The sequence below is a fragment of the Microplitis demolitor genome, chromosome 6, assembly GCF_026212275.2.
Source record: "Microplitis demolitor isolate Queensland-Clemson2020A chromosome 6, iyMicDemo2.1a, whole genome shotgun sequence".
NCBI lineage: Eukaryota > Metazoa > Arthropoda > Insecta > Hymenoptera > Braconidae > Microplitis > Microplitis demolitor.
This window is the reverse complement of record NC_068550.1, coordinates 22,035,113-22,049,115: the sequence shown is the minus strand read 5'-3', so window position 1 is coordinate 22,049,115 and position 14,003 is coordinate 22,035,113. Positions and strand designations below refer to the sequence as shown.

Below are 14,003 nucleotides of genomic sequence, written 5' to 3'. Positions count from 1 at the left end.
ATTTTATCAAATTTATTCAATTTCCAGAACTTCTTTTGTCATCTTATTTAAAGGGTACTCCATTTCTCCCCCAAAGAATTCGATTTTCGAAAATTAGAGCGAAACCAATAACGCTGAATTTTTGAAAATTTTCAATTTTCTCAGCGGGAAGTTAATAATGAAACTTTTTTTTTTGCAGTTTGTGTATGCCATAGTCCGTTCAATGTATATGTATGCACAAAATTAAAATAATTAAGCGCGAAAATTCAGTGTTCTGAAAAATTTATTGATTAGTAGCTTTCAGATGAAATAAAATAATAACCGAATTTTGGTAGATTTCTCAGAGGGACCATGTTGCCCCAAATAAAAATTTTTTTTGTTGGAGCATATTAATGACGAACACATGGTACAAAACTAGCAGAAATAAAAGGGGTAAAAAATATCAAATCTTTTTTTCACGACGCATTTTGCTTCAAATTTAAAGATTTTTAATTTTCGATAAATGTGGTATATTTAGACAAAAAGTAAGTATCCCCCTCCCTTCTTCCCCTATTCGAGCCGCCAAAAACTCAGTCTTTCCTTAAGTACTCCCTTTTGCCCCTCTCTTCATGAATTATGACCACAGATATTTAAGAGTGGGGGAGAAAAGTAATTATCTGGGGAGATTTTGTTAAGATCGAAGGTACCATAGACAACATCATTCAAAACCGTTTTCGATCTTGAGACGATTAGTCGTACAGTCAATCTTGTCCCAAAACTACAAACATAAAATCAGTGATCGTTAATAATTTAACTTGAAGTTATTACTAAGTGAACAGTTACTCTCACAGTAAAGTGTCAGAGTTAATCAAATTAAAAGTTCATTATTTAAAAGTCGACAATTATTAATTGCATCACTCATTACGATGGAATCAATCCGTTCAAAATTCAATTGCGAATACGTTGACAACTTAATCAAACAAGTAAATGTCGAAAATATCAATACAGTGGTTCCAGTCATGGGTGGTTTTACGCTGCTTCATATAGCAGCTTTCAATAATGATAAAAGATTGGTGAACTATCTGCTCCGCAAGAAAGCTGATGTGAATTCAAGAAGTAAATACTGGGGTACAGCTCTTCACATTGCTGTTATAATGGAGAACTTGGGTATAATTGAAAGCCTCATCAATTACGGAGCAGACGTTAATACTCTGCTAATTCAGGACTCTGATTTGATCCATTACCTGTATAGAGCTGAGCCAAATCTTGAAGAAAATCGTGAGTTTTTATTACAAAACCATGCCATTGAGACTGCGATGTTGGAAACCTATGATTTTTGTTTTGGCAAATCACCGTTCCAAATTGCTGTTGATCGAGGTAATGAAAAAATTGTAGAACTACTTTTAAAAAATAATGCTGATCCGAACCTTGATACTCATTATTTTGAAACACCACTAATATGTGCTATTACTAAAGAAAACTTACCAATTATGGAGCTTCTTCTAACATACGGTGCAAATGTTAATAGTGTAAGTGAAAGTGGTTTTTCAAAAGAAAGTCCTTTACATGTTGCTGTCCAATCCCGAAGTTCGGAAGCAGTAGAATTAATCTTGAACCATAGTATGGTTGATATAAATATAGTGACAGCGTATAAATATTCAGCGCTTCATTACGCATTTTTCGCAACCGACGATAATATCATAAGACAACTGCTTAATGCTGGTGTTGATATTAATTTAAAAAACGCTAATGGTAAAACAGCATTTGCTTCACGACAGAATTATTCACAAAAAGTTAAAGACACAATTACTGAATATATTGCCAAACTCAGTGCGACGAATTGTTACATTGATAAAGAAAATTTAGCAGTCGTAGATAGTGGAAAATTTGGTGAATTGCGCGGTCAGTGCATAAGCGAAATTGAAAAACTGAAGATAACATATATTGGTACGAGTAATGTTACACTTTATAATGTTCTATGTAATAAATGTGAACACAAATTAGCTTTAAGTTTAAAGTAAGTGATAGTACTATTTTAAATTTGAACATTGAATTTTTTTTTCCACTATACGGTGGAATGATTGCTTATCGTTTAAGAAAAGCATTAGGACGGAAAAAATTGCTATCCAATGCTATTAGTTTAATTGATGATATTTTCAATAACAGTCGCAACTTGTCATCAAGTTGACCGCAGAAATTGGCATTTCCTTAAATTAGCCGCAATTGGTTGCCAAGTTATAAGAAACTTGATAACACCTTATAGGAACTCTTCCAAAAGCTGAAAGTTGTCACCAATTTGGTCGCATTTAATTGACACCAAGTTTTTAATTAGTGCTATGTATATATATTTATGTAGTGATCAATTAAAGTATAATGTTTACTTAGTGATTGCGTTGAAAATCCGTATCATTATCTCTAATTAAGTTATTATTATTGACTAAAACTAAATTTTGCGTCAAATAATACCTTTCATTTAGGAAATATAATTTGTGGATTGCTAAAAACTTTTGAATGTTGTATGTTCTCTCTAGTTATATTCGCGAGTTGAACTTGACTGTGTTGAAGTTGACTGTAAGTTTCACTTCAAATTGACGGCAAGTTTTTCTGTCGAATTACGTTCAGACGGTAGTTGATTTGCATCAATTTGCACGCAAGTATTATCCAGCCAAGACTTTCCAGAAACTTATTGTTAAGTTGCCCGTAAATGTTCCACTGCAGAACTTGCTAAGCAATTATATTTAGAGTGTGGCGTTTAAAGGTGGTACCAAAATCGTGCCATTTAGCGCGATGATAGGTACAGATGTTGTCATTAATGGCCGTATTCGGCCGAACTAAATCCTATACTTTAACCTAATAAGATTTAGTTAAGATTTAGTCTAATAAGTATGCTTTGCTTCTACTATGTTAAATCTTAACTTAATTTACAGAGTACTTAATTCAGCTAAGCACGGCGAATACCTGGAATTACTAAACTTACCCTCATAGCATTGAAATTGATAGTAATTTGATGTTGAAATTACCTGAAATCTGCTGTCTGAATCTGCAGACAATATCACAGCAAAAGTTGAAAATAAAAATTTGCGGTTAATTTTTCTTCAATTTTAAGATAAACATGTACGAAAAAAAACGGTCGATAATGTTCATTCTTACCATTTCAGAACGTATGCAAATTTATACGTAAAATTGTCTACAATTTGAGCGTAAAAATATACTTAACAATTTTTCAAGTCAAATTAACGATAAATTGACATAAAATTTGCCTGAAAATTAAAGACAACTTTTTTCTAGTCAACTTTTGAAGTGAATTTGCATTCAAATTCGGGCAGTAAATTTACGTCAAATTCAATAATAAGTTGCATACAAGTCGTAAAAAATGGAAAAGTCCAAAGTTGACGGAAATTTGAGGAAAAATTCAACAAAACTTTTGTACAGTAAACTTTTGCTCAAGCAAATTGTGCTATTAGGGTTAGTTGACGTCTGCCGTAACTGCCCTAACAGTCACTCCAGAATGAAATCGACAGTAATTTGACAGTTGAAATTACCGAAATTTGCCGCCCGCATCTGCCGACAATTTGATAGCGAAAGTTGAAAAAAACAATTAGCGGTTAATTTTTTTTTTTATTTAGAGGTTACTTTTTTTTGGCTAGAAAAAAACTCTAGAGAAAGTTCCTATGAAATTGTTCTCAAATGTCTGTCAACTTCGGGCTATTCCGTTTTTGACGAGAATTTGCATACAACTTGCTATACAATTTGACGTAAATTTACTACCCGAATTCGAATGCAAATTCATTTTGAAAGTCCTATACGAATTATCGTCAAAAACGGAAAAGCCCGAATTTGACAGACATTTGACAAAAATTTCATGGGAACTTTTATTAGGGTTTTTTTCTAGCATAAAAAGTAACCTCTAAATTAAAAAAAAAAAATTAACCGCTAATTTTATTTTCAAGTTTTGCTATCAAATTGTCGGCCAATTCAGGCAGCACATTTTGATAATTTCAATTGTCAAATTACTGTCAGTTTTAATCTAAAGTGGTTTTTAGGGTGATTTCGTACATCTAACAACATTGTGGCGCTACCTGTCAATACCTTATTGGCGAAATTTGGAAATCAGGTTTTTAATCAATGGAAACAAATAATTATTTTTTAAGTTAATTTTTTAACGGAAGATTTAATATCATTATACAGAAACAAAATATCATTATACAGAAAAAAAATATTATTTATTGAAGACTACTAATGGAAATTCTAGTTTTTTAATTACATTTTTGTTATAAATAAATTACTGTTTTATTTGTTTTCACCACCCTGACGATTTTAAATCAGCCTGGGAACACCCTGGGAGTGGAAACACGGTGGAATCACGGTGGATCCAGGGTGGGTTCGTGTCATTTTATCACCGTGTATACACGCTGGTTACATAGTGTTTCCACGATGGTAACACAATGTACCCACCCTGATTCCACGGTGTATTCACCGAGATTCCACAGTGTATCCACGGTGATTACGCGGTGTACGTGGAATCACGGTGAATACACCGTGTAATCACCGTGGAATCACGGTGATAAAATGACAAAAAACCCACCGTGTAACCGCCGTGGATCCACCGTGTTTCCGGGGTGTTTCCAGGGTGAATCAAAACCGCGAGGGCAACAATCACCGACAAACGGTTTCCTAGCAATTTAAATAAAAAAATTAAAAAAATATAGAAATAGAGGGGTTCAATGAAAAAAATTAAAGGTTAATTTTTATTCACTTTTTCATAATTGAGCAATTAACCCTTAAACAACTTTGATAGGTCAACATTGATCGACAAACGACCAACAAACGATGGCAATTGAAATTAATCGGATCGGTTTATATTGAGTTGGTTTATAATGAGTAGTTAAGTTGGAGCTCAAATATACAACTTCATTAAGCGATTTCTGATAATCAATTTGGAAGCAAGCTAGTGGCAACCAACTGTAGCAACTTGCTATCAAGTTGGCCGCAAATACTGTTCCAATGTATGCCAATAGCTGGCATTCCCTTAGTTGACAGGATTGACGAAAAGTTGCCTTCAATTTTCTCAGAAAGTTGGTGACAGGTTGCGGTAGTAGATTATCGTCAACTTTCTACGAACGTTGGTAACAACTATCAGTACTATTATATTGTTTCTAAAAAATAATACTATAAACAGTATACCCTCACGTGTTATATATCACGACTACGCATTACTTTAAGACGAACTTTAGGAGTTTAGTTTGGAAGTCGATTTCTAATAGTATACATTAAAACTATTCACAATCAACAGGACAAAAAGAAAACAAATCCTACCAAAAACAGATTCTCTGTATAACATCGCGCCAAGTACACGTTTAAAATTTTTTAAAAGTAGAAAAAAAAATTAATTTTAACAAAAAAAAAGTCAAATCGAAAAAATACTAAGTACCTAGTATGATGCAAAATCATAACAAACATTTTCATAAAATTTCAAAAAAAAATTGTATAAAAAAATTTCAATGTACTTGGTGTGCTTACAAAAGAGTAAAAAAAAGCATGGTTGATTTTATAAGAAATTAATTTTGCTTGAGTACATGTAGTAACGCACACCAAGTACATTGAAATTTTGTAATACAATTTTTTTTTGAAATTTTATGAAAATGTTTGTTATGATTTTGCATCATACTAGGTACTTAGTATTTTTTCGATTTGACTTTTTTTTTGTAAAAAATAATTTTTTTTTTTACTTTTAATAAATTTTAAACGTGTACTTGACGCGATGTTCTACAGAGAATCTGCTTTTGGTAGGATACAATTTAGCTCAAAGAATTGAAAAATAAATAAAAAAAATTCATATTAGTTAGCCTTGAAATAAAAATTTACTTATCGTAGTCGATGAACAAAACAAGCTAAAAGAATTAACGAAAAAAAAAAGTTTACATTAGTTAGAACCAAAAAAAGTTATTAGGTTGATCAGAAGTAATAACTTTTTTTTTTCTTTAAAAATCATAAATTTTTTATCAACCATAAAAGATTCATGTTAAAATTTTTATGGCATAAAAACCCATTTCACAAAAGTTCGGTGAACGAACTAATATTTTTAGTTTATAAAAAATTTGTCGCAGGATTGAAAGCGAATTCGCAATGTGTAACTTATAAGTATTGACGATAAAAAGATTTGGTGATGGGGAAGAAACGGCGAAACTTCAAAGCCATTTAGAATTTGGGAAGATTTGGGTCTCGAAAATTAACGGGGGTCTGTACAGAAACGCAAGTTGCTTACAAGTTTTTTGAGGTAAAATTTTGTCACATTTTTAACCTGTGGCTTAAATTCTAAGATAAAATTTGCAATTATAAAAAGTAGAAAAAAAATTTTTCGTAAGGAATGGCGACTCATCGAAACCATTCCCTTGACTATAATATAAAATTTGAAAGATTGAAAATCAAAGAATTTTTTATAAAGAAACAAATTTGAAGAAGCGAATGATGAATCTTCAAAATCATTCTCCAATTACAAATATTCAATTTATAAGCAACAAAATATAGATTTTTTTTTTAAACTATAAGAAATAAAAAAAATAATTACCAAGTTTATGATATTTACCAACCAAAATTTATAAACAGTCAATTCAAAAAATCATATATTTCTTGTCATTAAAATTTTTATTAAAAAATTATTTTTTTGGCAATACATCAGTCACATTAAATTTATTTCATTTGCCTTTATTTATTTCTTATAACTTTTTTAATGCAAGCTAAATAATAAAATATCAAAGCCCCTGGAAAAATATTAACATTCAAAATTTGAAGTTGGAATAAATATGTATTCGCTTAAGCGTAAGTAATTACTCACTTGAGATTTTTCTGGCTTAAGTGTCACAAGTTATCCTCAATTTTACTACCAGTTCAGAATAATTATCCAGTTGAAATTTATTTTCTCTTATAGTTTAAATTACAATTAAGCTTCAATTCGAATTCATAAGTTTCCTACTGTTAATTCAAAAGCTTGACGGAAAAATAAATAAATTATTTCAGTAGATTAATTTCAAATGAGATGAAAACATAGAGACTCTTTACTTGAAGTCAAACTGATTATTATGTAAAATAAATTTTATTGCAATAAAAAATATTTGTAGTTTGAAAACCCGGTACGCGCCGTATAACAATTCGCCCTATATCGAACCACGGACCTGGCTATTTGTTAACGCGAACAGTGGCTGTTTATTCAAAAAAAGAATTTACATTTAATAGAAAAGTGTATTAGTAGTTTTTTAAAATCGGCGCACAAAACCCTAAATTTGCTCACGGGAACCAAGCTACCGCTTGACCAACAACGATCAACGTAGTAGTTGACAACAGGCTCGAATTGCCCACAGGAGCACACTTAGCCACTGTTTTCCTGTTTTAATAAAAGCTAAATGGAAGAAAAAATAATTAAAAAATAAAAAATGACTACCGCGACCGGAGCCTTCGGTGGCTCTAATAATAGCAGTAAATAAAATTACAAAGATGGTAGAGACCCGAGACGCTGCCAACAACAGCCAGTTGATCTCAATTAATAAGTTTAAAACAATTAGAAATTAAGGATTTATGTTATTTAGTTTATTTATTCCTATTATGTATGACATGGTAAATTTAAATAAAGAAACTTTAAACAAAAAAAAAAAAGGTTCGATTCCCGGTACCGGAATATTATTTTTTTTTTTTGTGACGAATTACGAAAAAGCTATTAATAGAAAAGCTATTAATAATTTTTGATTTTTTCAAACAATTATTTGGTGTACTTGTCATAAGGAAAGTTGAGTCTCTCTAACAGACGAAAGTCTCCTGAAATTTCACAAATATATCAATAAAATTATTCATATCATTCACAGTGTGGTAAAATTGTTGAAGTAGCCAATAGCCAGCTACTATTAAAAAATCAACTAAATGCAAACGGAATATTTTAATATTGTTAAGTTTTGATATTCCATCGTTGGCAATGCTAAATATTTTGTCTGATGCAAATATTTCAGGGATCGATGATTCGGTAATTCTATTGGATCGCACGTACCGACGAAAAATTACAACAATACTCACTGTGTCGGTACCTGCGAGCCAATAAGAAAGCTAGAAGTAGTAGAGGGGATATTTCCTTTGCTGTGATTGGTGCGCGTGTACCGATAGAAAGTAATTACGAGAAAATCGTCACGTCGGTAACTGCGAGCCAAATTTAGTCGTGGAGGTGGTAAAGGTCAGAGGTTACTTAATGGTCATACATTCATTGTAGGTCATTTCCAACCGACAACTTACTTTGTACGTCACGCAAAATATTCAAGTTTTTAACTTCACACGTCAAGATGAATTTCATTAATTCAACTGGCCACACGTTTAAGCTGACTAAAATCAGCAAGAAGCTATACACGACAGATTCAGGAGCTGTGGAGGTTGCAGAGTCATCCCTGTATCCGAGGACAGACATCCAGGAAACATGGAGTTTCCGTATGGAGCTAAGCCACGACCGGGAAGACAACTTTTGGCTTTCGTTGGGCATCCAACCGTCCAAGTCCAAGGACCTCAAGACGAGATACACCGCCCAGTGTTTCGCCCTTGACTTGCTCGGTAACCTGACGACACTCACCGACCAGTCTGCTCCTTTCAAGGCCTACGATGACTACATACACTTGGGCAACTGCATCAGACGACGTGGCAGAGACGACTTCTGTGGCATATTACATGAAGCCAGCGATGAAGTATATATCATGGTACAGGTGAAGATACTTTCTAATTAGATACTTAAGTTCTGACTTAAGTTAAAAACGGCCCTTTTCAGGGCCACCAAATTTTTCATACGTAAAGAACAATTCAAGTTTACACCTAAGAATTCAATCCTTGCTTCCATACTCTTTCAATATTTATATTTATTTAGTAAGTGGCTAAACAACAAGTACAAATTTTAATATTTACTAAATTATGATTTTTTATACATTTCGAGTTGTGCATATATTTATTTTTGCCTCACCATTAGTCTCTTATTTTAACAAATAAAAGTATTCCAACTAAGTATTTTTATTGACTGTTTAATGTTTACAAGAGTGTAAGTTTTATAGTTTTACAGCTTTAAGTAATTATTTATAACGCAAAATAATAACAATATTGATTGAGTCGGTATCGGCTAACCAATAAGTAGTAGAAAAATATCCCGGGTTGTGAAAAAAAAGTTGTCATCACGACTTTATAATTTGGTTTTCATGTTATTTTGAGGAAATCTCAAACGAAATATGTCTTTCGGCAGGAATTCTTTTTATTTCTATGTACAGATTTTTTACAATTGGATACTGAAGTTTTACACTTTGAGTTGGAAATGGCTCTTTTTAGGGCTACTATAATTTACGTTCGTGGATAATAATTTAAGTTCTGTAACATTTAACTCACATCAATGCTCCGATATTTTTTCGCAGTAAATGTTTCATTGTTTTAAATGACTGACAAAGAATTACAATTTTTTGATTTTTGTTAAATTATAGTTCACACTTTAGTTTATAAATATATTGATCTTTGAGTACAGAGATGATAGATAAAAATTCTGCAGACTAGGTTAGAAAATTTTTTACTAATTGCCGTAAAATTCAACAAAAAAAAGTTTCATGAATTTGTTGAGTCCAATGGGAAAGGATAAAGTTAAAGATGGGTTTTATGGGTATTCGGAAATTTTATTTAAGGAAATTATACTCTGCAAGAAAAAAATTTTATGTTATTTGTACGGAAAAAAAATTTTGTATATCTTATGACTGCTTATTTAGTATAATTTGAAACTTGAAAAGAATAGACGTATAAAAAATTTGGGGGGGGGGCCCTGCATGAACAGGACCCCAAAAGCTCAAGAACTTTCTCCATGTGAGCCAGGCGCTGAAAAGAGCCGTTCGGTTTTAATTTGGTATGGTTTTACGTATGGGTATGGTTGTTTTTTGTATAATTTACTTGAAATCAAAGTCAATAAATAAAAATAGAAAAAATTATGGCAGTTCACCTTGATATTGGATTGATTGAAAAACTCTTCGTCGTAATAATAGGGCGCTGAAGTCCCACTTGACGTCAATTACATTAAGAATAATTTATTTGATGTACGACCTGACTGGAAAATTAAAAAAAAAAAAATAAAACAATTCATGTTAGTTGATTCCTGAAATGGAAATTTTTAAACAAGTTTTCAACTTTTTAACAAGGTGCTGAAAAGTGCCGTTTAATATAAATTTTATAAACAATAATTTATTTAGTTTAAAATTTGACTGAAAGAATTAAAAAAAAAAAAATAAAAAAATAAATATTAGTTGGCCCTGAAATGAAAACATTTAAATAAGTATTTTTCAATACAATGAAGCGCTGAAAAGTGTAATTTTAAGTCAATTCTATAAACAATAATTTATTTAATATAAGATTTAACTGAAAGAATAAAAAAAAAAAAATAATAAATATTAGTTGGCCCTGAAAGGAGCGCTGTAAGCTGTGTAAGTGTACAGACGTGTAAAAGAGTAGCTAGTGCAAAAATAAATGAAATAGTGAAAAAAAAAAAGAAAAGGCAAGTAAGTTTAGAGTAAAAAAGGTAGGAGTGAAAAACACCAAACAAGGTGAATAATAAAAAAAAAGAAAAGCTGTGGCACGGGAAAAGCAAAAGACGCGGAAACCAAAAGGTAAAAGCAATCAGGGTTTTGGCGGACATAGAGGAAATGGCGGGAGACAAGACGAAGGAAAAAAGTGACGAGGAACGAGAGGGCAGCACATACAAAAGGATGACAAGTGACGAGGAAAGACATGAGAGAGGTAAAGCGAATGGCGCAAGCGCCGGGATGACCAAGAGAAGGAGGGGAAGGCCGCGCACATTCAAAAGTACAAATTCAGCGAGTAAAAGAGACTACGGTATGAAAAATGGAGCGTTAAAAAAATTTGTGTTTAGTCAGATGGATATAATAAAGGCAAAAGCAAAAAAAGTAGAAAACACAGACAATATAAATGAGGTAGGAACAGACTGGTGCAGAGCCGGATTTCAGCTAGCGAGAACACCGGCAAGAAACAGTAGAGGAAGTCTGCAAGTTGAGAAGGACAGTAATGAAGAGGCGAAAGAGTTAGATATAATCGAGACAATCAATGATAGGAAAGACAAACAGAAAGATGAAGTGGGAAAAAAGACAAGAGAACAAGCAACGCAGACTGGAATGTCAAATTGGAGCCAAAAGCAGGAAATGAAGGATAGTGAAAAAAATTCAGAGGAAAAGATGTGGCAATTGATCGCAGAGATAGAAGACAGGGTAAAAACAAAAGTTGAAGAATTGATAATGAAATCAATGGAAGAAATAAAGGCATGTACAAGACAAGAAACCTCGAAGATAGGGGCCCAAATAATTAGGAGCAAATGTAAAGAAGACCAAGTGGAAAAGGAAAGAAGACACAGACAGGAAATAGAAAGATTAGAGAAGGAAATTGGTAAAAGAGAACAAAGCATAAAGGAAAAGGACAGAGTAATTAAAGAGCTAAGTGAAAAAATAAAAAAGGAGAAAGAAAGTAAGACGAACATACCAAATAAGACAAAAGCAACCGAGGAAAAAAAAAGGAAAGCAACACGACAGTCAAAGTCACGACACAAAGAGACAAGGAAAGAGTAACAGTGGAGGAAGGCAGGAAAGAGGGCGATCAAGAGTGAAGGAAACAGAACACGCGTGGGCGAATGAAAGGAATGTTCAAGAAATGAGGGAATGGAGCTTGGAAAATGAGGTGGAAAGATTCGTGAGCGAGGCGAGGAAAAGACAAGATAAGAAGGACAAAACAAATGAAGAATGGAGAAGACAAGAAAAAGAAAAGCTCATTGAAGAAAAGCCAAAAAAAATTAATGGAAATGAGCTGGAGGAAGAACTAAAAGACAGGAAGCAAAAAAGGTTAAAAATTGGTGAGGTATGGTGGTGTTGGAATGAAAAAAAAGGAGAATTGGAATTATGAAAGTGGGCGAATGATGAGAAAAAGGAGTGGAGAGTGGGTACAGAAAGAGACACAGAGGCCAAGGAGAAAGAGGACCAAAATAAAGGAAGAGAGCAAGAAAATAGAAGGAAAATATAGTTTTGGAATGTTGCAGGTATGAATGAGGTAGAAAAAGCTGCCACAATGATGGAAGAAAACGAGATTGTTGTGCTAGTGGAGACATGGGTAATGGAAGATAAGGTGGAAATAACATGTGAGAGGCTGAGCAAAGAATTCAAATGGTGGGCGAAGCCTGCGACGAGAGAGAAACAGAGAGGAAGAGCAAAGGGAGGTCATATTATTGGGATAAAAAAAAATTGCAAATTAAAATGGGAAGTCAGGGAATGGAAATACGGAATGATGTTGGAAGAAAGTAAGGAAAGTGAAAGTATAATCACAGTGTATAACAATGTAGGAATGAGCAAATTAGAAACGGAGCTAAGAAGGCAGATAGAAGAATGTGCAAACAGGGACGAAAGTGTGATGATCATTGGGGACTTTAATGCGAGAATCGGAGAAGAAAACGTAACAGGAGAGGACGAAGGCAGAGTGAAGAAAAAAAGAAAATCGAGAGACAAGACAGTAAACAGCGAAGGAAAAAAATTACTAAAGATGTGTGATGAGTTAGGACTTTGCGTATGGAATGGTAGAGCAAGAGGAGATGAAGGTGGGGAAATAACTTACGTCGGGGGAGACGAAGAGAGTTTAGGATCAGTAATTGACCTAATACTAACGCTGGACAGAGGCGATGAGCAAGAAATAGAGGTAAGAGTGGTGGAAAGAATAGAGTCAGATCATCTACCAGTGTTGGCGAGATATAAGGTAAAGAGAAATGAGGAAGAGAGTAAGGAAGGAAGCTGCATGTCAGAGGAGGAAGAGCAGGAAGAAATTGGAGCAAATAAGCTGATCTGGAAGAAAGAAAAAATACAGGAGTATGCAGAAGCAACGCAGGAAGGTCTGACAGAAGCAGTAGAGGAAAAAAACGAGCTTAAGTGGGAGGATATAAAGGAAATAGTAAGAAAAGGGGCTGAAAAAACGGGGATGGTGATGAAAGGAAAGAAGGACAAAGATACGAAGGAGAAAAAAAAGTGGTACAATATCGAGGGTAAAAAAAAAGAAAAGAAGTATGGAAGAAGCTCAAAGAATTCATCAAGGATAATAACAAAGAAAAAAAAAGAAATCTGAAGGAAAGCAGAAAGAAATATAGGGAAACAATCAAAGAGAGCAAGGAAAGGTGGATGATGGAAAGGTGTGAGGAGATAAATAACGCCAAAGACATGACAAAATGGTGGGAAGCCATAAATAGGTTCAGAGGAAGAAAGAAAAGAGCTGCAAGCAACAGCATAAAAGCAAAACAATGGGAAAAGCACTTTAGTGATCTGCTGAATGGGGAAGGCAATGAAGAATCGGAAGAAGAAGAAAATGAGCCGTGGAAAGGAGAAGGTAGTAATGAAGGATCAGAGGAGCCGAAGCTCGATAAAAACTTCAGCAGGAGAGAAGTGAAAGCCGCAATAAGAAAGCTCGGGAATCACAAAGCTCCAGGGGAAGACGGGATGGCAGCAGAATTTATAAAGAACAGTGCACCAGATGTCATTGAATGGATAGGCGAAATTATAAATAGAATATGGGACGAAGGAAGTATGCCAGAATGATGGGACACAGCAGTGATAATTCCGATTTACAAAGCAGGAGACGGAGAAAGAACAGAAAATTACAAGGGAATTTCGCTTCTAAATACAGGGTACAAGTTATTGACAACTATGATGACGGAGAGGCTAAATAACTGGATAGATAAAGAAAAAATTTTAAGGGAAAGTCAGGTGGGGTTCAGGAAAAAAAGAGGGACAAGGGACCACATATTTGTATTGAATAGTCTAATAAACAACAAAATGAAGAGGAAGAGAGGAAAATTATGCATCGGGTTCATAGACTTTAGAGCGGCGTTCGACACAGTCAGGAGACCAAAAATGAAGAGAAAGGTATGGAGGAAGGGGGCCAGAGGGAGAATGCACAGAATAATAAGAGAAATATATAAAAGAACATATTGTAAGGTGAAAGTAGGAAAAAGAAGACAG

The 14,003-nt window shown here is 33.6% G+C and overlaps 1 protein-coding gene across 1 annotated transcript; it reads left to right on the top strand.

Moving 5' to 3' along the window:
• Positions 1-11,661: 11,661 nt before the first annotated feature.
• On the top strand, positions 11,662-13,580 carry LOC128668132 (golgin subfamily A member 6-like protein 22). The gene is made up of 3 exons (XM_053740302.1): positions 11,662-11,860; positions 12,044-13,052; positions 13,235-13,580. The coding sequence occupies exons 1-3, from the start codon at positions 11,662-11,664 to the stop codon at positions 13,578-13,580; spliced, it is 1,554 nt and encodes a 517-aa protein (XP_053596277.1).
• Positions 13,581-14,003: the final 423 nt, after the last annotated feature.

Coding starts and splice junctions, on each gene's coding strand:
- LOC128668132 (XM_053740302.1), top strand. CDS start 11,662: ATGAGGGAATGGAGCTTGGAAAATGAGGTGGAAAGATTCGTGAGCGAG. Junction 11,861..12,043: donor GCAAAAAAGGTTAAAAATTG/GTGAGGTATGGT, acceptor GGAATGTTGCAG/GTATGAATGAGGTAGAAAAA. Junction 13,053..13,234: donor GGTAAAAAAAAAGAAAAGAA/GTATGGAAGAAG, acceptor AGCCATAAATAG/GTTCAGAGGAAGAAAGAAAA.